General features: G+C 37.4%; 1 protein-coding gene across 7 annotated transcripts in view; it reads right to left on the bottom strand.

Annotated features, from left to right (window-relative positions):
- TNIP3 (TNFAIP3 interacting protein 3) overlaps nt 1-25,111 on the bottom strand; it is a 109,897-nt gene that overhangs the window by 68,778 nt on the left and 16,008 nt on the right. For all 7 annotated transcript variants that reach the window (XR_012131600.1, XM_073237104.1, XM_073237099.1 and 4 more), the window contains exon 2: nt 3,959-4,067. Coding sequence is in view for 6 of the 7 variants with exons in the window: in XM_073237104.1 (XP_073093205.1) it covers nt 3,959-4,067 (109 nt within the window). In the remaining variant the exon portion in view is untranslated. The remainder of the gene's footprint in view (nt 1-3,958; nt 4,068-25,111) is intronic.

The following is a 25,111-nucleotide window of genomic DNA, read 5'->3' as shown; positions in this document are numbered from 1 at the left end:
GTAGCACTGGGGGTCTGTGTAGCTGAAGTTGGGAAAGAAAACATCTCTCCACTAAAGTGAAAAAAACAATAATGTTTAGCTGCCTTTGGGGCTCTGGGGGACATATCCTGCATTGGGCACCACCAGGAGATGAACAGCAGGGCTCCCCAGAACAGTACGGCTGACGTCTATAGGCCACAGTGGTAGGTGAACATCTGACAATCATCTGACGACTTCAGGAGACCAGAATGGATGAGACCAATGGTGGCTTCCACACTGGAGCTGCGAGACTACGTTTATGAGTGCTCACTCAATATTCCCCTGCAGACTTCGGGAATTATTTGTGGAGAGACCCTAGAGATAAGTTGATTGTAAATCTCACTTTACCATGGTTCATGAAATCAAACATGTTATTTAACACTGGTGCCTTCTAGAAAAACCTCTCTGTCATGACACTTTATACCTCCATGGAACATTATACTCCATCCTCAAAAGCCCATGACTAATGGGGAAGGCGCATCTGTACGTAAATGATCACAAAACCAAGGCTATAGACCGTATGATTAGGTATAAAGCAGGTAAAGATTTAGGGCAGAGCAAGAGGGGGACTTGAGTAACTCTGTGGGACTAGAGAGAGGGTGGTTAAAGGTACCCTGAACAGTTCGAGTTGGCATAAAGACAATTCACCCAATCAGCAAGGAGAAAGGAATTTCCACAAAGAATACACATCATGTGAAAAGGGATAGCCTACAAAACTTTATGGCCTGTTAAAGGATTATGGGGTGGCTAGAGCATAAGTAGCATGTTGGGAAGTGGTGGGCTATGTAGAAGATAGCATGACACAGTAAGAAAAAGCTTGGTTTCCTATCCTGACAGTAGAACTCCACAATTCTGTGAATTTAAGTAACATTTTAAGATGTCTATGAACCTTAGTTTTCTTCACCTGAAAAATGAGGATAAGGATAGCCATATTTACATGGTGTTGTAGATATCAAGCATAATATGAAAAAATTTTCCCCCATACCTGTTATGATAAGTGACCAACAAATATTACATCCTCTTTCTAATGTTTTGTTCTAAAACGGTGGCAGGGGCAAATCATGGAGGATTTTATGTATCAAGCCATAGCATTTGGACTTTATGATGATATAGGGAAAAAAATCTACTTTTAAGTTTTAAGCACTTGCATATTGGCAAGATTGTGTTGGCAAAAATGAATTAGTGTGGAGCAAACTGAAGAAGGGAAAACCAATTAGGCATCTCCTGAAAATAGTCTGAGTAAGAGATAATGAATATCTGAAGTATGGCACAGTAATAAGAATAAAGGAAAAGGAACAAAGTCCAAATATATTTTGAAGGTAGAACAGGCAAAACCTTAAGGGTCTAGGGTGAAGAAAAGTTGGCATTATTCTGAGCCTGGTACCCCCTAGTGTTGTGTAGAGTGGCAGCCCTGGAGGAATCAAGCATTATGCCCAAATTTTGATGACTGTGTGAATAATGATCCATTAACCAAGGTAGGAAATGTAGAGGAGGAAAAAAACAAGCAGTTTTACAGGAACAACATTGAATTAAATATTGAAAATACTAGGTAAAATTGACATGCATGTAGAAAAGAGCTCTGTTTAGTAAGTGTATGTGTTTTGTGTCATTGGCATCTATTTTGTATTTTAATGAGCTAAGGGCTATGTACAGATCTCTGGGTAACAAAATAGAATATAGGTAAATAATTTAAGAGAAGCCATTGAGGGTGTGTGAGAAGAAAAGATCAGAGAAAGAAAGGCAGAGGGTGATAAGGGGTTAATTTAATAGATGTTAATGGAGTAAAACATCTTAAGAAAGCTGAATTTCGTGCGTAGTATGAAAAGCAAATGAGAGGACAAGTGACAAGATCAGACGTAAATAACCATTGGATTTCTCAAGGTCGAACTTGTAATAAGGGTCCAGAAAGTCTTAGTTGCCATTATCAAAAGTGTGACTATCATGTGTAAGTGTAAGTTAGATCACTACCCATAACATAATATGGGATCTCACATATGTTTAAAAGTGGAGGAGAAATGAGCATATTTTAAGCTGGTAAGGGGTGGTGGAGATGTTGAACACATAGGAACCCAAATATTGTTTAGTGATTGATTTTGTCATAAAGTGGTGACTTTCAAACTTAGCACCATCCCCACTGCTACTCAGCAACCCAGTTTGTTCCTCTCTTCTGTCCCTCTGTCTCCCACTGGCCGTTTCATATCTTACCCAGTTTTATTAAACACTGGATCTCACCTCTAACCATCTCACTCTCTGTAGATATCTACCTCACACTTCACAAGGAAAAAAAATCAGCTGGGAACTGGCTAGCTTTTGCTTGGATGTGTGAAGTGTGGGAAAATGAGCACATTTCATCAGGCAAGTGACAGAAGAAGTGATATCTTAGAGAGAGAAACAAGTTTTAATTAAGTCCCCAAAATAATGGGAACTACTTACCAAGAGACGGCAATGTGATGTAGAAGAGGTCGTTACCATACAAGAAGGAACCCAGAAGACAAAACTAATGGAATTGAGAGGGAAGTCTGTCAGGAGCATCTGAATGTTAGGTGCTGATAACCAGCGAATATGAGGATCAGGGAACTGAAGGGGATTAAAATTCTCTTTATATTTCTTTCTGGGATTAGACAAGAAGGCTGTTAAAGAAAAGGACACATTTCCATGGAATAAAAAAGTCCTAATTGGGAATTAGAGGTGTATGTATGAGGGCTGCAAGCAGGGATAAGAAGAGAAGAAAGAGAAGGGGAGATAAGCCTTCCTTGGCTCCTAACCATTAGCAGATACTCACTTCTAGCTGAAAATAAACGACTACCTCTTCAGGAAGAGGGAGTTTCTAAACAGAAAAAATGGACATAGAACTAGGACACCTGCAGTATCATTTATTTATTAAGTGAATGAACGATAGAGATACAGGAGTATCCACAACATATAAAGTGAAAAAAAATAGGTTTATCAAAACAGGATGTATGTGCACGTGTGTGTGTGTGTGTGTGTGTGTGTGTGTGTGTGTGTGTGTGTGTGTCACAGAAAAAGAAACACAGAGGGACTAAATACTTATAAATGCTCTCTAGGACTGGTGGGATTAGAAAAGATTTCAGAGGCAGATCTGTGTTTAGCGAAACTGAGGTTTATACAATTCTGGGGCCTCCTTTAAGAGAAAAAGGTACAAATTTGTGAATGCAAGTTAGGTACAAAAGTACATTTTGTTTTAGGGTGAATCTAAGCATCATTAGTCCCAGGGTAAATCTGTCTTTACATGATCTTTATAGATTTCTCTGTGCTCAGCATAGCTTTTCCACAATGAACACAAATAACTTTAGAAAGAAGGGCCAATGTAGAAGTGCTAAATAATGTAATTTTTAAAATGTCAGCCATGCAGTCAAAAAATGATCATTAAAGCAGTTTCTAATCAAGAGGGCAAAAGAGCTTCAGAGTTGATGTCATTTTGGAGGCATTTCTAGAAAGGGATAAGTTTATCCCTAAATCTTATTTACTTATATAAAGCACCATAGACAGATATCCTGAAACAAAAGGAAATTCCAAGTCAACTACTTTAATCAGGAGTTCTTTGTTTTTTCTTTAAAAAAATTGACATGAGTTGTATTGTTATCAGTGAGTTTACATAAATTGGGTTACTTCCTCCCAGAAGAGAGACATCACTGTATTAAATGTTCTTTCTAGTAGCCTGAGCTCCCCCTTGCTTTCCTGTGGTCCCTGTCACCTGGTATCACACTTTAAACTCTAAAGTGCTTGCGCTGAAGGGATTTTTTAGTAACAGGAAGTGACTGTGTAAGAGAAGTTTTATACTAGTTTTCTTTATCCTCTCAGCGGTCAAGGAAGTATGTTACTGTAAGTGATTAGGGGACTGTCCCCATAAATTCTTCTTGGTGAACACACTGTTGAAAGGTATTTTGAGAAAAAAGTAGACAAGAAGATGTTTTCTTACCTTCAGAGAACATGGATTTCTGTGACTTGGCATGGCGCTTTTTAGATCAGGAGACATATTCCTCTCAATCAGATCACGAATTTTATTGTCCAGCTCCATGCTTTCACATCTGTCCAAGGGAACACAGGAAAGTCACATTTTATAAATGTGATTAAAAATTAGCCAAATGTACAATGAGTTTGTGAATGACATGGTAGTGTTACTTGTATGCAATACCCCTCTAGAGTCTCCAGATCTCTAGTCTCATTTTGTTTTCATTAATCCATGCCATAAGAATACTTTAATGAGTTTAGAATTTAATTTTCCTTTACTTGCATGTTTATGCAAGTGATAACAATGACCAATATTGAGCACTCACAGTGAGCCAGGTTGAGTTACATTCATTTTCTTATTCAAGGGGCACAACAATCCACTGAAGTAGTCAATTACATTCATTTTACAGGTGAGTAAATTTGGGCTTAGGAAGTTAATTTATATACTAATTTATGAGGTCAAAATGCAAAACATTGGCTGGGTCAAGATCAAACTCAGATCTGTAGCATTCTGTAGCCTGTCTCTTTGTGTGTGTGTGTGTGTGTGTGTTTCTATTTTGTAGTTTTGTTGAGAAATAATTGACATAATCACGGTATGAGTTTAAGGTACAGAGCATGATGGTTTGATTTACATATACTGTGAAATTATTACCACAATAGGTTTAGTTAACATCCATCATTTCATATAGGTAAAATAAAAAGAAAAAAATATTCTCCTTGTGATGAGAACTCTTAGGATCCATTCTCTTTAACAACTTTCTTCTATCTCATACAGCAGTGTTAACTATAGTGGTCATGTTGTGCACATCTGTAATACTTATTGATCTTATAACTGGGAATTTCTACCTTTGACTAACCTCTTCCATTTACTCCCCCTCCCCGACTCTCTGCCTCTGGTAACTACAAATCCAACTCTTTGTTTATGAGTTTGACATTTTTGGTTTTTTATTTTTTTCAGATTCTATACATAAGTGAGATAGTATGGTATTTATCCTTCTGTGACTTACATTTCATTTAGTATGATGACTTCAACTTCCATCCATGTTGTCACAAATGGTAGTATTTCCTTTTTTTAATGGCTGAAAAATATCTCATCGTATGTATATACAACAACTTCTTTATCCATTCACCCATTGATAGATGCTTAGGTTGTTTACATGTCTTGCCTATTGTAAATAACACTGTACAGCCTGTCCCTTAACCATTTTTGCTGTATGTCTTCAGTTAACCTGAGAACATATCCCTAAGCAATTCTTTGCCACCAAAATGGAAATATTATATAAGTCAAAGAGTATCTGGAAGTTCCCTCAAGCAGACTCTATGCCAACTGCTTTATTTATCTGAACACCTGAATGAATTGCTCACATTCACATGACCATTAACTGATAATGATAAGATTTAAACCAGATTTGCTGAATCAGGCCACACCATGTTGACATGATGGAGTAATTTCCTCATTAACAACATGAGTCACAAGAAAAATTTTGCATACATTATGTGATTTTTCTATACATATTTTTTTGCCTGCCTTATCACTTTTTACCCCCTAAAAATAAACCCCTTGGATTAGGGTAGATCTTTCATGAATACTTTTCAAAGTTGTCTCCACATAAAATAATATGTAGGTGGGTGATCTAATCACATGGCTATGTGGCAGCAGTTGCTTGGATTGTCTGCCCAGTCCCCTATCTTCTTTAAAGGTGACTTTCAGGAGCATGTTCTCACAGCCATGCTTGTTGACACTACCTGATCTCACTTCCTTGGTTATAACTGATTGGACCAAGAGTAAACAACTGATCCCAGCTTGGCCAATAAGATTCACTTCTCGCATAAGAGTGAAGCACATGGGTAGGAGAATAGAGCTATAAGATGGAGAGTGTCTTGACAATTTTCTAGTTCCAGATAAGCCCTTTCTAAGGCATAACTGTCTTCTTATCCTTTGAGTCTGTGAACCAGCCCATGCCTTTATAATGAATTATCTTTGTCTTTTTTTTTATAAGCTAGCTTTGTTTGGTTTCCATTATTTGTAATATAAAGTACCTAGATAATATATCTATATTCATATAGATAGAAAGGTATCTATATTTATTCTTTCAGGCTGTGTAATGTCTATACCTCATGTCCCACATATGATGTCACTGTATATTACAAGCTACTGGGTCTACAGTAAATCCTTCATGGCCCAAAAGTTTTCATATACCTAGCACTGAGTTTGAACTATCTTCGTTGTTTCCCACAACTCCTCTGAGAGGGGCCACAAAGTTGTTTTAATAACTGGCCTAAATCCTCCATATTAATTAGATTTCCCCCAGACTAGAATTGGACTTCACATTCTAAGTCCCTGAGGCAGCTTTCTGATTTACTCTGAAGCAGATTTGCCTGCCAAGAGGTCACAATACTGGTCCTACATTGCCCTGTGTGGCAAATATGTTACTCAGCCTTACAAACCCCAGGGAGGTTCATTTTGATATGACCCACTATGACCTCCAAATCTCAAGTGGTCTGGCCCCTTGCCATGTTTCTGAGCTCAGTGTCTACTCGCTTGCTCTCTGCTTTTATTTTCCAGGTGCACTTGCCCCATCACAGTTTATGGAACATGATAAACATGATTCCCACTCCAGGCCCTAGGTATTTGCTGTTACCTACACATGACCAGCTCCCCGATGCCATTCAGGTCCTGCCTCAAAGGTCACTCTATCAAGAAAGCCTCTCTCTGCTGATGAGCCTATCTGAAACAGCTCTGTCATATCATTTCTGCTGTCCCTTACTTCTGTTTTACTTTCTTCTTAGAACTTATTATTTTTATGTTTATTATTTCTTATATACTTACTGTTTGTCTAGTCCATGTCTCATAAAAGAAGAGGAGCTTTGTCTGTTTTTATTCACTGCTCTGTCCCTTCTTAGAAAATAGTGTGGGCTCAGTAAATATTTGTCACTGAGTAAATGTGATTCCAGGATGAAGTTTAACTCAGGACACCTAACATTAACTCAAATCTAACCATTAAATTGGATGCTCACTTAAAATGTATGCAGTAACCTGAGACTCAGAGGACTGATAAAGTTGAGACATAAATCATTAAGCACAGAAACACTAATAGGAGCTTTGGTATGGACCCTTGAGCTCAGGACCTTCCTCTCATGGCTGCCTTGTTCTTCTATACTTGAATTATGTGCCTCCTTCAATATTCAACAATAATTTATCGAGTGTCCATTATTGTAGGGCACTGACTTTTCACAGCAATAATCATGAGCAGTGATGGTTCTCGAACTATCTCAGCTTTAGTGGTAAACATGCTTAGAGGCCAGCAGCCACCCTTTCCTTTTTCATTTGGACAGGGCAGTGAAGGTTCTGCCTCAGGAGGGAGCCCTGCATGCTCTCTTGAGAGTAGGGCTCAGTACATGTCCCTCAGAACAATAGCCAAAGAGCAACAGGCCCTCAGGGGCTGGTGGGTTCCTGGACTTGGTGCACAGTGAGCCTCAGTGTGGTGGCCACAGGTTCAGTGACTTTCGTCACTGCAGGAAGTGACAGCAAAGAGGAAGAGACCTATGTGGCGGTGACCAGACATAGGGAAGCTTCTGGTGACATGTAGGAGTTAGCAGGTCTCAGTGCTGACCACGGTGGCTGGGACAGGGCTTGAGCACACAGGGTCTGGGAACAGAACTGAAGCAAATAAATCATAAAAAATAAAAATAACAAAATGTTCTAAGAAGAAAATAAAATAGAACTAAGGGACAGGAGTGATGGTGTGAGAAAGCTGTCTCAGATAATTAGTCAGCAGAGGCTTCCTTGATAAAGGGACTAGCTGGAACCTGAAAGGATGTGCAAGGAGTGAAGCGCGAGAGAGTCTGGGCCCGGCAGGACCGGCACTCACTTCCCTTCCCACTGCGGTTACAACCAGCGTTCTCGCCATGATGAGGATGCCTCAGAACTTAAGCAGAAAGCTCCGAAGAAAGCATTATGATGCAGTAGAAAGTAGAGGGTAAGATTTCAGAGTTGAACATAACAGTGGGACCCAAATGAAGTCCCTTGCCCTCTATGAACCCTATTGGCCTGGTTTATAAAAAGAGGAAAATAATGTTATATTGTGAGGTTATCAGTAAAAACAGCGATATGTACAATGGTTAGTACAGTGCTAGGCATGCTGTTGGTGCTCAGTGACTGATACCACTGTTACTACTCTGAGGGGGTGGCCCAGTTACCAAACACTTTAACAAATGAGTTTGGAAAATAGGAATCATAAACTTAGTGTCGTACTGAAAAGAAAAACAATTTACAAAGCACAAAATAATTTCAGTTTGGTTTAACGGATAATCAACAAGTTTAGTCACACCTCGCATAAAAGGCAGCCATGTCACCTACTTGGGTTTTATATCATACTTAGAAAATCTTATAGATTTTTCTTTAATGTAAGAATTTAGTGGATGAGAATATTTTTATATTCTGTTTATAGTTAGTGAAATTCATTTTGTTTCATGAATGTCAGCTGGCTCATTGCCTTAGGTTCATTTTATAGAAGAAAATAGGATTTATTTCTTTCCTATAAAAAAATTCTGACAATATAGTGTGTCTTTGAATACCATTGTTTAATAGGCTCGCCAAAAGATTATTCAATTATTTAAATTTTGCTATTTGAATAGGGCCTAGACATTGTTAATTTGCAACCCCAGATTTGCAACATTTTCCCTGGTAGAAATATAATTATGTGTAAAATAAATAAGTAAGCGGGATGTAATGTATAGCATAAGGAATATAGTCAAAATATTGTAACAACTTGGTATGGTGATAGCTGGTACCTAGAATTATCATGTATATAAATGTTAAATCACTGTGTTGTACACCTGAAACTAATGTAATACTGTGTGTCAACTACCCTTCAATAAAAAAAAAAAGAAATATAATTATGGCTTACTACCTTGCAGGGCTTTAACTAATCTAACCATCTTATTCTAACATTCCTTTATTAAATTGCCTTATAAATACCCAGCTCTTCAAATGGCTTTTTGAATGTACCTCCTTATCTTTCTGGATGTTTCATTAATTAATGAGTTGAATTAAAACCATAGACATATGTTCATTTTATATTTCTAATACAGCCATAATTTTAACCTTTTGTACATCAGCATTAACATACTGGACATCTATATTTGAAGACCATTTGAATTTCCAGTTGCTGATAATGACATGGTGAGCAGGCGACCCAAAACCACCAGACCCAGTTTTCATGGTTGCATGCTATTGTAGCCTCATTTGGCAAGTTCAATTAAGTTCCTGAAGAAAGTAATCACACTCAATTGACAAAACAGATAGCCACAATCTTGCAAATAACCGGAAGATCATTTCATTCATCTCCTGCATTAACAAGACACAGAAATGAAGCTCCGAGGGGTTAAGTGACAGACAGAAGAGCCTCTGCAGGAATTAAGGACCCTCATCTTCTTCCTTCCTCCACACACTCACCCACCTCAAATGTCCACATTTCCTCCCAGTCTGTTGCCAAGGTCAGATTTTATGTTTTGATCTTATGTCATAAGCCAAGTCTTTTTAGGAAGATTCTGGAGAACAAAGCATATTTTCATATAAGACAAGAAAAAACTCAGTATCAGGTTCTTCTATAATGGAAATGTTTCCAGATGTTCAAAAACTAAGAATTATAACCTTTGAGTTAGAGGTGAATGAGAAATGCTGTCTAAAAGACTACACTCAAGCAGTAGTTTTTAGGTTTTACTGCATTTACAACATTGTTATTATGATTAGTACTCTGAGTTCTCCCCTGGCTAATTTGGAGAGAAACAAATTACTCAAGAAAAAAATTACTCTGTATATATGTGTTTTAGATGAGCAAGTCATAATGCATTAATTCTTTCAGTAACTGGGAACTTTTAACAGTTGAAGCTTAAGAAGTTAGAAGAGAAAAGATTTCTCAGAGAATTTTAAAGTAGCATTGGACTCCCAAAAGAATAAATATATCTAAAGTTTTAATCATGGCTATGTGGTTTAATAATTTAAATTGATATCTAAAAATGGTCTTTACATGTCTGAAATGAAAGCCCAGAGGTTGAGGAATATTTCTGATATACATGGACTTTGTTATTGCCCTTGATCTGTATTCTTGGCTGGATGCCTGTTTATTTCCTCTGCTTTTGTGTTGCACCAGCTCACTGAACTGATGCCACATAACCAAGCCAAACCTCTGTGGCTGCACCCAGGAGGTCCAGGAGGGCAGAGGAGCTAGACTGGAGCAGAGATGGAGTACAGCTGCAGGTGCTGTTCAGGCCAGGAAAGGGTACCAGTGAGCAAAAATCTGTAGAAATCATGTCCTCCTACAGCTGTCCTACTGAGGTAGGATTGGCCTCCTATTGGAACTACTCTTCCCTGAGTGAAACTCTCTGGTTCACAAGGGCAGAGTGACAGACTGTCATAGGTATAGCATCTCTGAATACACACTATTTCGATTAAAGATATTCTGGTACATGCACACCTTGGCCTTTTTGTCCGGCTAAATGTAAACCATCCTACAGTTCTTGCCTTAAGTACGGGAGGGAAACAGAACCCCAGATTGCATGAAATGTTCCACTAGGTCTTTTCATAGCAATCATTACACAGCTTATACTTTACTGTAATTGCATGTTTACTCACTCATGTCCGCCAGGAGAGTAGAAACCCCTGAGGGCAGGGACAGGTTTACTTGTTAACCATTGTATCTCCAGAGACTTACAGTGATAATAAATATTTGACAAGAGAACAAATAGTCAAGAACAACTAGAGCTGAGGTCAATGAAGATACAAGGTAGTACTGAAGGAGGGACTGATATTAAGAAGTCATGTGTGGGTTGCTTCTCTGTCCTCTTTAGATGCCTTCTCTCTGTGGTAGCCATGTTATGTCTCCTCTCTTCATCTCATTACATCTGCTTCTGGGAAAAGGAGCTGACAGAGGCTTAACAGCTAAGAGTACTGTATCAGATGACACACTTTTCCACTACAAGCCCTAGAATTCCAGGCAAGTTCAATGCATCTGCACCATGGTTCTGTAGTGTCAATATAGCAGACCCTTGAACAAGGTACAGTTGAGAGGTGCTCACCCGCTACACAGTTTAAAATCCACAAATAACTTTTGACTCCCCAGAAACTTAACTACCAACAACCTACTGTTGATCAGAAGCCTTACTAATAACATAAACAATTGATTGGCACATATTTTGTATGTTACATGCATTATTTACTGTATGCTGACAATAAAGTAAGCTAGAGAAAACAAAATGTTTTCTTAGGTTGTTGCAGATCTCTAAAATATATTCCAATACATTTACTGAAAAAAATCTGTGTATAGGTAGACCTGCACAGTTCAACTCATATTGTTCAAAGGTCAACTGTTTACTCATGTTGATATATTGATGAACATCTGGAAGAAAACAAAATTAAACTAGCTATACATGCCCAGAACAATTATATATATTTTATTGTGTATGTTGAAGGCTAGCAGAATATGCTGCCCCAAAATATGACCAATAGAATTATTTCCAGCTACAGGCACTTGAAAATAGCAGATGCAAGAAGAGTTCTCTGATCTCTCCTTTTTCTTCCTGAAAACAGGAGATAAAACTAGGAGAAAAGAGCATTCTTATCATCAAGGACAGAAAGTTAAGACTGAGAAAGAATTCTGCATAAACAGACTTGTTAAAATTATTCTTATCTTTCTTTAGCCTCCCCATGTATATTACTTTTCCACAAAAGCTTCTTTTTGTTCAACCTGGTACAGCATTCAAGTTTTGCCATTTCTTTGGGTCTTCTTTTTCATATGAGGGCTCTCATTGCACAGAAAACATAAATGTGTATGCTTTTCTCTTGTTAAGTTGTCATTTGTTACAGAGCCCCAGCTGAGACATAAGATAGATGGAGGAAAGAATGTTCTTCCCCTAGAATGTTCTTGGAAATAAAAATTTCATCAGAAACATTAATTGATATATTTTACAGTTGTTTCTATATCAAAAAAACAAAGGAGCTAAATTAGATCTGAAACACTCATCTGATAAGCCACATTCTTCTGTCAGCTATAGTTTTCCTTTAATTCATCAAACCGTGTCTCTCAAATCTCTGCTTACATAGTACCCAGTTGTAACTTTGTCTAGAAAGATTAGAAGACTAAATTTTAAGTCATAGTATTTTCCCTAGTATCTCAATAATGTTTACTAACTATGTATTTAGGTAAAAATTATCATCAATTAACAAACCAATATCATCTTAAAACTATTCTCTTAAATCAGTATTGTTAAAGATGAATTTCATTGGCACAAATATTTGAAAGAGCTTTTTTTAAGAGGAACAGCCATTGGTAAAATAATTGTATTCAAATTCTTTTCAATTATAGCAAAGATGGTAAGAAACAGATGCTTTTAATACTGTATCTGAGGTATTAAGTAACTAAGACACTATAACTTTTATAATAATAATGTCCCTTTCTATTAATTGATCATTAAATAATATTTTTTCAAACTGTATCAATTCAAATGTGATTTTTTCACATCTTTTGTGGAGTTTCATGTCAAGACATGATTACAATTCTTGATTTTAATTCATCAGCAATTTTGAACCTGCAGCAGTGTGAACTAAGGTACAGAGCCAACTAACTGATAGGTGAGACAGCCTGCCAATCTGAATCTATACCTGATTTGTCTATGGCTGTTGAGGAAATAATGGAATAAATAAGGAAGACATTCCTTCTGCATAAAACCTTTGGGAGATTTCATCTAACATCTTTATCAAAGATCACAAAATGACATATGCACTTCAATGTCTTCTCTTTTGATAGCACTTTCCCAGTTCTTTCCTCCAGCTGATAAAGCAGGAGGCACTTTTTGTCAGATCCCTTGCATTATTAATTTTGTTAGGGGTTGTACATATGCTGAATCAAATCATGATCAGTTATTGTTATGTGTAGAGTAAACCTATGTGTTTAACAAGAACTTTCTGAAAACCTATAGAAATTTAAGTAGGTTCATGTGCAATTGCAAATATGCATTGATTGAATGATGCCTCTAGAGGGCACTCTGCATTCAGTTCAGGTAGAAACTAGTTTCTGGCGTGGCTCACGTTCTCTGTAAAGGTTTTCAATTTGAATTTTGAGTGCAGGAGAGAGGGAGAAATGTATGGTGTCTGCACACACATATGTAATAACTGTACCTTATTTCTTTTTTTACTTATTTTAAAATTTTTAATAAAAATTGCATTTTAAAATAATTTTTTTAAGTTGCAATCTTATTTAATGTTAATGTAATAAACAAATATCAAATATCTTTCCTACTATGGTGGTAAGCTGATTTTAATTTAAGATAGGAATAGTTCATACTCATTCTTTTTTGTGAGTGTGGTACTGTATCAATGTTCATTTCCTAATTTCAATGTAAAGGCAATCAGTATATGCCATCTGACAATACTCCACTTTGACATAGGGATTATTTTGAGAAAAGGAAGTTAAGAATCAATAAAAACAGGGAGACATCTCTGCCCTCTCCCGATCTCCCTAAAAGCAGCGTATACATTTACATTTGTGAGGGTGGCATAAATTTCGTTCTGCCCCTGTACTGGGATGAGAAGAGTGACTCACCACTGGAGATGGATCTGGCACGGAGATGAGTCTGCATAAGCAAACCTTACCAAAATGTCTTTAATCTTCCATTGGTTCCCCCACACATTTCTTAGTCACTTCTCTGCAATTTATATCCCCTTGAATCTCAAATCCTCTTTCCTTTGTTAAGAAGTGCATATAAGCTCCCAAGCCTAACTGCTTCTTTGAATATGACTTATTTTCTGTGAATTCCAGTGCAGATAAAAATATGAATAAATGTGTATTCCTTTTCTCTGGTTAGTCTTTGTCAGTTAAATTAAGAGGCCCCCTAACACTGAACCTAAGAGGGTAGAGGGAAAGTTTTCCTCCCCGATAGTTGGCTATTTTGTGGTTACATGAAAGAATGTGCCTGGTGGAATACTATGAAAATCTATATGCTAACAAACTGGATAACCTAGAAGAAATGGACAACTTTCTAGAAAAATACAACCTTCCAAGATTGACCAAGGGAGAAACAGAAAATCTAAACAGATCAATTAACAGCAACAAAATTAAATCAGTAATCAAAAAACTACCCAAGAACAAAATCTCCAGACCAGATGAATTCACTGCTGAATTTTATCAGACATTTAGAGGTGACATAATACCCATTCTCCTTAAAGTTTTCCAAAAAATAGAAGAGGAGGGAATATTCCCAAACACATTTGATGAAGCCAGCATCACTCTAATACCAAAACCAGGCAAAGACACCACAAAAAAGAAAACTACAGACCAATATCCCTTATGAACATAGATGCAAAAATACACCACAAAATACAGGCAAACCAAATTAAAAAATACATCAAGAGAATCATACACCATGATCAAGTGGGATTCATCTCAGGGATGCAAGGATGGTACAACATTCAAAAATCCATCAACATCATACACCACATCAATAAAAAGAAGGACAAAAACTAAATGATCACCTCCATAGATGCTGAAAAAGCATTTGAGAAAATTCAACATCCATTCATGATAAAAACTTTCAACAAAATGGGTATAGAGGGCAAGTACCTCAACATAATAAAGGCCATATATGACGAACCCACAGCCAACATTATACTTAACAGCAAAAAGCTGAAAGCTTTTCCCCTAAGACCAGAAACAAAACAAAGATGCCCTCTCTCTCCACTGTTATTCAACATAGTATTGGAGGTCCTATCCATGGCAATCAGACAACACAAAGAAATAAAAGACATCCAGATTGGTAAGGAAGAAGCCAAACTGTCACTCTTCGCATATGACATGACATTGTACATACAAAAACCTAAAGAATCCACTCCAAAACTACTAGATCTAATAACTGAATTCAGCAAAGTTGCAGGATACAAAATTAATACACAGAAATCTGTTGCATTCCTATACACTAACGATGAACTAGCAGAAAGAGAAATCAGGAAAACAATTCCATTCATAACTGCATCAAAAAGAATAAAATACCTAGGAATAAACCTAACCAAGGAAGTGAAAGACCTACACCCTGAAAACTACAAGACACTCTTAAGAGAAATTAAAGAGGACACTAATAAATGGAAATTCATCACATGCTCTTGGCTAGGAAGAATTAATATTGTCAAAATGGCCAGCCTGCCTAAAGCAATCTACAGATTCAATGCAATACCTATCAAAATACCTATAGCATTCTTCAATGAACTGGAACAAATAGTTCTAAAATTCTTATGTAACTGCAAAAAAACCTCAAATAGCCAAAGCAATCCTGAGAAGGAAGAATAAAATGGGGGAAATTACACTCCCTGACTTCAAGCTTTACTAAAAAGCCACAGTAATCAAGACAATTTGGTAGTAGCACAAGAATAGATCCATAGACCAGTGGAATAGAATAGAGAGACCAGATATAAACTCAAACATATATGGTCAATTAATATACGATATAGGAGCCATGGATATACAATGGGGAAATGACAGCCTCTTCAACAGCTGGTGTTGGCAAAACTGGACAGCTACATGTAAGAGAATGAAACTGGATTATTGTCTAACCCCATAAACAGAAGTAAATTCAGAATAGATCAAAGACCTGAATGTAAGTCACGAAACCATAAAACTTAGAAAAAAACATAGACAAAAATCTTTTGGACATAAACATGAGCAACTTCTTCATGAGCTTATCTCCCTGGGCAAGGGAAACAAAAAAAAAATGAACAAGTGGGACTGTATCAAACTAAAAAGCTTCTGCACAGCAAAGGACTCCATCAGTAGAACAAAAAGACTTCCTACAGTATGAGAGAATATATTCATAAGTGACATATCAGATAAGGGTTTGACATCCAAATTATATAAAGAGCTCATGCACCTCAACAAACAAAAACCAAATTGTCCAATTAAAAAACGGGCAGAAGATCTGAACAGACACTTCTTCAAAGAAGAAATTCAGATGGCCAACAGGCACATGAAAAGATGCTCCACATCACTAATCAGGAGAGAAAAGCAAATTAAAACCAGAATGAGATATCACCTCACTCCAGTTAGGATGGCCAAAATCTAAAAGACAAACAACAACAAATGTTGGCAAGGATGTGGAGAAAGATGAATCCTCCTACACTGCTGGTGGGAATGTAAATTAGTTCAGCCATTGTGGAGAGCAGGATGGAGGTGCCTCAAAAAACTCAAAATAGAAATACCATTTGACCCAGAAATTCCACTTCTAGGAATTTACCCTAAGAATGCAGGAGCCCAGTTTCAAAAAGACATATGCAGCCCTATGTTTATTGCAGCACTGTTTACAATAGTCAAGAAATGGAAGCAATCTAAGTGTCCATCAGTAGATGAATGGATAAAGAAGAGGTGGTACATATACACAATGGAATATTATTTAGCCATAAGAAGAAAACAAATCCTACCATTTGCAACAACATGAATGGAGCTAAAGGGTATTATGCTCAGTGAAATAAGCCAGGTGGAGAAAGACAAGCATCAAATGATTTCACTCATCTGTGGAGTATAAGAACAAAGAAAAAACTGAAGTAACAAAACAGCAGCAGACTCACAGAACCCAAGAATGGACTAACAGTTACCAAAGGGATGGGACTGGTGAGGGTGGGTGGGAAGGGAGGGAGAAGGGAGAAAAAGCGGCATTATAATTAGCACACATAATGTAGCAGGGTGGGCATGGGGAAGGGAGTATAACACAGAGAAGACAAGTAGTGACTCTATAGCATCTTACTATGCTGATGGACAGTGACTGCAATGGGGTATGTGGTGGGGACTTGATAATGGGGGGAGTCTAGTAACCATAATGTTGTTCATGTAATTGTACATTAATGGTACCAAAAAAAAAAAAGCCTGTGACACACACACACACACACACACACACACACACACACACACACACACACACACAAAGAATTCGCTTGGTGGTAGGAAATGCACATTAAATCATCTAGTGTTAATTTATTTCTGAATGGCTCAGGAAAAAAAAGATCTCAGTACACTTAGAAATTTTTGGTAAGTATGAAATTATTAAAAAATGTTTTAAACTACTTCAATATTATTTTTATAAAATCTGATTTGACACTTCAATTATCTGATGCTCAATATATGAATCATTTTATAAAAAATGAAATTAACATCTCTTTATGTAGCAGAAACTAAGACACACGCCAATAAATCTTCTTTGAGATTTGTGAAATTGTTGCAAACCAAAACAAAGTAAAGATGAATTAGTGTTTTGTTTTGCTTTTCTAAAAAGAGGAATGCACTTGTGTGAATCAAATTACTTTGTCTGTTCTAGTCCAAGGATTCCGAAAATGAAATAAGCTATTTCTATTATAAATGTAAAGCCCAAATAGGAAAAAACACACACAGAAACACAAAAAGCCCAAACTTTTTTCTGTAATGGGAGGCATTCCACCTCCTGGTGGACTTAAAATAAATACACAGTGTCTGTTGAAACCTTCAGATTACAGACCTTTGCCTTTGGAAATGTCAGTTAGTGCTAAAATCCATGCACAATGGAAAAAAACAAAAACTCAAAAAAAATCTCATTTAATTCAACAAATATTTCTTTAAAATTTTATTTTGTAAGGTGTATAACGCTCAAAAGTCAACCAAATCTGTGTCCTCATGGTTTTGGATGAAATCCCAAAAGAAAGAAATGTGTATAAAAGGGCATTTTTTCTTTTGTTAATCACTTTTTATTTTTTACACAATAATATGGCCTTTGATATCAGAGAATATCACAAGTGTTTAAAATGGATTTTTATTTTTAGATACAAAAGCTATAAAATAGACCTTGTCTTATTTTTTTATGAGCATAGAGAATTGAGAATGGTTTATTCCATTCTAGGTGAAATGGAAAAAAACATTGGCTTCCCTTCGTTTGTTATAAAATATGAAATCACCAAATTATCAAGGGTCATGATTATGTGAGAAACCAGCAAAATGGAAGAGTAATTTGGTATAAAACTTTTTTGTTCTTCATACATCTTTACAGGATTGACATAAAAGCAACTCTAGTATTTGTATAAAAGTGACTATTCAAAGTTAGAAGAGGAATTCCTAAAACTTGGGTAAGTTAGAATACTTGGTAGCAGAAGCAAATATCACACAAAACGGGCATTTCAGAGATTAAGTGATTAAAAGATAATTTCCAAAGGCCAGGTGGCATTCTGTAGTAAAAATAAAGACCACCAGGTGCGTGAGACAACATTGTCTTTATGAGCGATGACAGGATGGATGGGAAATAACAGCATTCAACAAGAAATGACATTCACCCTTACTCAGCTGGTGCTTGTTGAAATAGGTACAAGCACATAGTCATAGTCTACTTGGCCAGGCAAGTCATAGTCATGGCAGCACTTATTAAGCCAGGCACTGAACACTGTATGTGCTTTATCTTGCTCAACCCTTAGAAGGTCCTCCTAAGGCAGGAACTGCTTCCCCTGTCTTACAGTTGAGGCAAAGAGGTCACAGAGATGAAGTAAGTTGCCTGAAGTGAGCTCTTAACCAATTAAGTCACTGAGCAGGGCTTATGTGTAGATCACCAAGGTAAAGAATTAGAACAGATCAACTATTGATATGGCAGAGGTAGATCTTTTTAATAAGTAGTTCTTTTCTATATAACAGGTACCATGGTTTAGAATCGAAAAGAAGTAAGAAAAGAAAGGGTCATATACAACATTTGGTCCTGAAGAGCTGAGAATCAGGAACTGGTACAGAGAGTAATTGTTTGGTTGACTGTGTGATGGAGATCAGAACACAATTAATTTCAGTATCCCAGTGAGATTTGGAAAACCAAAGAATTGGTCAAACTTACTGTTAGAAATATGGAATTATAAAATACCCAGGGGAAAAGTTTTTAGTTTCGAAGATTAAAAACATTTAATAATTGCTTGAAAGTACACACTCATACCAAACAGAAATATGACTCTCCATCAAAGTCAAGTCTCAACAAAATGCTGAACAAATAAATAGGCCCAACAAGCATTTTAATCTTTTGTAATATAAACTTTTAAAATAATAATTATAGTAATGTAACTTTAATGTATAAAATTTAGAATAAAGTCATGGTAGATTTTCACTATTTTCTTTATATGCACACATGTATTTTTGTAAATTGGGATTATGGGTATGCAAAGTTTTATATTTTACTTTTTCTGATTAATATATCATGAAAGTACTAAAAGCCTTTCTTTTAGTGAAGATATTCATGGGTGGAATAGGAATTCAGTTTGAAGCATTCAAGAACAAATATGAACACACCTGGCCCAAAGTGTGAGGCTTAAGGAACTTAATAAAATACAGTGTATTTAAGTGCACCAAAGACAGGCAAAAACCATTTAGAAAGCACTGGGGCTATCAATGCCATACATAAGTTGTACTCATAAGGGAAAAACCAAATATTGTTCAAAGCTAAGAAACTTGATGTTGGACTTTACTGTTAAGGATTTGGGATGTTCCTTAACATTTAAATCCAAGCTCAAGTTCACACAGAATCTATTCTAAGCCTAGCTATAAAACTTAACATAAACTAAATATTGGGATTCACCCAAGGATTCTGAAGGAATTTGAGGACAAATTTAAGAATTTCCTCAAAATACATTAGCTACCTACCATGAAAGAAAAAAGAGCCATATAAGGTCAAAGGCCTCATCAGTGATCGGTGGATTTCCATGGTAGAGATCCACTCATCCAGTGACAGGAAGAGAAATTTAAGGTGTGGAAAGAAAGGTTTCTGTAGGGACAGATCTTGCTTGACTGAACAAATACACATGTGAAAACTTCATGAAGATTCTAGGCAAAGGCAGTTTTGCAAATTGAGTAAATATGAAAATGTTTTATTGTATTTTTAAAAGTAGATTCCAGGAAAGAATGGAAGGGTGTACATGGTAGACATTTCTGGGTGAGTATAAATATTTGGTTTCTTTTAAGGATCTAGACGAGGAAAGATTTCATTGTGCTTTTTTGTAAGTTACAGGGAAGAGAAAGTAAACAATGTCAATGACCCTTCTAAAGCCTTTTCAAACCAAAATGCCAAAGCAAAAGCAATGAACAACAGGAAACAGATACAAACTTTTGGAAATCGGCAGAGAAGTAATACATGACCTTCATTGTAAGAAACTGTACTCAGAGAAAAAATAACCCCAAACATGTAAGTCTGGTATTGATGGCTTAAACTGTCCATTACAAAGAGGTTTACAAAGCATTGTAGGCTGTTTGCTTAGGAACTCATCCTCATAGCGTAAAGGCGGTAAAAAAACAAAATAGAATAAAAATGTCTAGATTTTATCATTCAACCATTCAGCAAGTACTTATTGAACACTTATTATGTGCCAGACACTCTTCTCAGTTGTAGTTGGCATATTATATCAATGAACAAAAAAGAAAAAAAAATCCCTGCTCTTGTGGATCCTACACTCCAAAATTTCTTTTTAAAAAGACAATTGTACCATTATCCTGCCTCTGAGCAAACTTAGAGTTTGCTGTCAAGTTGGTTTATAAACAGAGAAGGTCTAGCGAGGGCCAACTACACTGATCAAGACGATTAATTACCTTAAGGTGCTTAAGTATTTAGTATATCTGTTTGGAAAATATGAGTGGATTCAAAGAATATTAACAAAATCATGGAATATAAGAACAAACAACTCCTCCTCTCAAAATGACTATGGTCTGCATGCACTGTGCAGTTTTATATCATAAAATACATGTATAGTTCTGAGGTATTTAAATATTTTAAATAAAGGTGAAGAATTGCTATGAAAGAGATACTCTTTAATCTGCAAAACTTGAGATCTTTTGAAAAGAGTATAGATCCTCTATGATGGCTAGAGATACAAAGTTGTAAAAAAAATTAATAGATTTACTGAAACTTTCAAAAACAACCAACAGAAAGACTTGAGAGAACCCGGATGCAACCTGACAGGCCCACCTGAAGGCCTTGTGCAAGGATAAGAGAGGGGAGAGAATGCAACCAAACCAAAACCAAAAACGGGAAAATAAAATCTAGGGAAAATCCATAGAAAAGGAAACCTGGGAACTGCTCATGGGGGTGGGGATGGCACAGCCTCAGTCAAGCAGAAGATATGAATGCAAGAATTAGCAAAAGGTTAGTAAAATACGTCTAGTATTGAGTGTTGAATTTATAGAGTGTTGAACTTAAAGATTCATCAATAAAGCTCATTGTTACGTTGACAGTAGTTTTCATTTAAAAGTACGAATAGTGGGGCATGGGACCTAGGAGGAGAGTGCTGCTGCTCTTGTAGCTTGGAAACAGCCCTGCCAGGCGGCCGTAAAACGGGCAGGGAAAACAGAGCCCCGAGCCCGGCCAGGAGTAGGGTCAGTGGACTAGAAACGGAAGTGGCAACTGGGAACCTTTGATAAATATATCAACCGAGAGATGTGAGATTAAACTTAAAACAGAACTGATTTGTATCTCCCAAATTCCCCCACACTCAACTGGGTCTGCCTGTGCGATCCGCGCCGACGTGGCAGAGGGGAGCGACCCAGAGAGGAGAACGGGTGCTGCAAACGCAGTCACCGCACCGGAGGTGCCCCTCCCCTTTGATCCTCTCAGGGAAGGAAGGAGGTTAAAGCAGCTTGATCTTCCTGAGGAGACGTCGAAGCCCGTAACTTGGCAGGGTGACTGCGCACGGGTGTGGGGGTGTAGCACCGGCTGAGGCGGCGACGGGCGGCTCTGATCCACGGCACCCAGTCTCCTCTTGCCCAGCGTGGGGCTGCAGACACGCGGAAGGGGAGCACCGTTCCTCAGGCACACAGGCACTCTGTGGGTTAGCTGTGCCCCGGTCACTGGGTCCCCTTTCAAAAACCACCGTCAGAGGCAGAGCCCTTATCTGGCAACACTGAGGCGGCATTTGGCATTTCTTCTCTTTGTGTGTGGAGACATCATGACCACTTTGAGCTGGTTCCTTTACTGTCCCCAGGGGACACGGACATGCTAAGGGAGCTACCTTGCTTTTGTTCTCACCCAGATAGTTAACACAACCACAGCAGAGTGCTAACAGTGGTTTACTAGGACAGCTGCACAGGAGGATTTGCAGAAAACACACTATAAACATCACAGATTCCCTTTGCATAACCTTGAATTAAGAAGAGGCCACTTTACAGTCCAAGATTTCTCAAAAACTTTATAGTAGGGCCCTCAGTAGTCTTTATTTAAACCCGGTTTCTCAGAACTGTACCTAGTTAGAACTTGTCAGACTGAGGGGGTTTTCCACCCTTCTGAGCAACGTTTTCATCTTTACACAGAGATCTGGCCGTCGGTGCTGCTGGACCACTGGCGGTCTCTGGGTGCCCAGAGAGCCTGAGCACACGTGCCCTGGCCAGCAGGCTCCCGGCTCCCGGGCTGCTTTTGGTGATCACTGACCAACTGCTGATGAGAAAACATCCTTTTCCTATCATAGAACCGTCTAGCTCAGACAGAACTGGGGCTGACGCCATGTGACCATCAGGGAATTTCTGCCAGCAAACAGGCCTGTTGGCTGGCCTGCCCTCAACAGATTGTTTTTGTTTGTTTTTGTTTTTATTCCCTCAGAGAGCTTTTCGTTCCTTTTCATCCCTCACATTTCTGGAACCCCAGCCCAGCTGGCCATTCAAGTCCTCTGCTTGGGCTCTATTTCAAGAGAGAGAGAAAAAAACGAACAGTACTGGAAAATGATGTATTTTAGGTGGAACTAACCCCTGAGAGAAATGCCACAGAGTGAAACTGGTTCTTTGGATCTACTAGGTGAGAGTGAAAGTAAAGGTCATTTTTTTGACTCTCAATATTAGTAAAAGTGGAACTGTGTGTTGGGGGACAGAGTAGGAGTTAAGGTCAAGGGGGAAATTTGGTGGCTGCCATAATTATGGTTAATTTATGAATGGACTCTAAGCTACGTCAGCGGTCGCTTCTGATGGAGCTGGGGGCAAGCAGGAAGTTCTGGGGTGTGAGGAAAGTCCAGAAAACGTGCTAATCAAATGTTCCACAAAAAAGAACTGCCTAGCCGTTTAGTGCTTGGAAAGACCACAAGAGGACGCACCAAAGAAACGATGAGGCTTTCCCATGCGAAATGGCATGTGGTCGCTGGCCTGCTTCTGGCAGAGCAACAGTCTCCAGAGCAGAACATCTGGTTAGGAGACATTGTTTTGAGTCTCAAATGTGTTTCAAATTAGTTTCTAAGCATTGTTTCATATGCTTCAAAAAACAAAACACAAAAACAGAAAAAAAAATAACTCAAAGCAAAAAATAATCAGCTTTTTCAGAGGAAAACATAATGATGGTTCATCACTATGTGCATCATGATTTTTGCCTTAGGCAAATTTAGAGCTAGAATGCTCCTATGAGTTTTCCAGATAAGCCTCTCTTTGCTTCAGGCAATATACACATCTTTCTGCAGGCTGCAATACCCAGCCTGTCGTCAGGGAAAGAGCCCTGTACCTGAAATCAGAAGATCTGGATCCTAGATGTATCTCTGCTGTTAACTAGCTATGATTTGGGCAAGTACTTAGCTCATTCTTTGGTTGTAGTTACACTAATTATATTAATTCATTTATTATTTAGTGGCCATACACTGAGAACCTGCTATGTGCATGAGAATCACATTTTTCTCATATGTAAACTAAAGGAACTGCCCTCAATGGACTCAACACTGAAGTCATATAATTGATTTAAAATGTCACTTTTTTTGATAATCGAGATAAAAATCATAAGTGCTTTGAGATGATACAAAAACTTATTATATATTTATCAAGATAATGGGCTATGTATTTTCAAATAACAGCCTATCTTATTTTTTTCATTATTGGGTATTTTACACTATAAAAAAGTATACCAATTTTAAAAAGCAAACATTAGAGAAGATGAAAGAAAAAATTAATTCTTATTCTTCCCTCAGTTTCATCTTACTGTGATAATTAATATTAATACCCATATTCATTACCTTTTCTCTATGCTCATACAAATATATTTCTTTCCTTCTTTATTATTTAAAATAAAAATACAGTTATATCATCAATTGCTCTGCTAATTATTTGGTTATTTTGCATTTCTTTCAATATTCCTCTGGGTTCATATGTATAGCTCTATCCAATTATTTTTAGTGGTCAAATAATATTTGAAAATTCTGAAGGAGCCAATTTAAACATCTCCTTATGATGGAATATCAAGTTTTTTCTAATTATTTTTTCTTTTGATGTCACTATAATCAGTTCTGTATTAAAAATATTTGTCCAAATAAATTCTTACACACTAAACTTTATTAACATAGAATAGATTTACCAAAGTTAGATTTTCAGGTCAAAGAGTATGAACATTTAAACTTTTCATAATGCTTCTGAGTTTCTTTCAAAATTGGTTATAAACTGTTGTAAGAATTCTTATTTTCCTACAACTGATGTCAGCTTTAGGTGTATTGATAATACCTTTGCCAACAATGGGTATTCCATTATTATTTTATTCATATTTTCCTAATTATGAATGATGTTTATCATATTTTAATATGGTTGTTATTCATTTGCCTGTTCTCTTCTGTAACTGCTAGTTCTGATTCTTGAATGACTTTTCCTTATGGATGTTTTTTCCTTTTCTCATTTGTAGTAGTTCTTTGTCTGCTTAGCATTTTAACAGGTGTAGGTGTTACAGAAAAAGTATGAAACAAGGTAAGTGGGATGAGGACCATGGGGTGTTGGTCTGGGGAGGTAAGGATGGGGATTTTATACAGGGTGATCAAAGGCAGGGCTCATTGCAAAGGACATTTGAGCAGTCTTAGTGCAAGTATAGGAGTAAGCCATGTCTAAGGCTAGAACTTTCCTGGTCTGTCCAGCAAATTGCAAGGAGGGAAGTATGACTAGAGTAAAGAGAGCAGGAACGAGAACTGTAGCCAGTAATACTAGACAGGAAAGGCAGCCAACTCAAGGAAGGCTTGTGGGCATTAAAACAATCTTGTTTCACTCTGAGGAGATGGGGGTTTGAGTAAATGAATGACCTACTGTGACATACTTTGGAAAGATCACTCCCATTGCTGGGTTTGGAATAGCTTGTAGGTAGGCAAGGAAAAAGGCACAGA

Source organism: Manis javanica, chromosome 5, assembly GCF_040802235.1.
Source record: "Manis javanica isolate MJ-LG chromosome 5, MJ_LKY, whole genome shotgun sequence".
In the NCBI taxonomy this organism is placed as follows: domain Eukaryota; kingdom Metazoa; phylum Chordata; class Mammalia; order Pholidota; family Manidae; genus Manis; species Manis javanica.
This window is presented reverse-complemented; position numbering and strand designations above follow the sequence as displayed.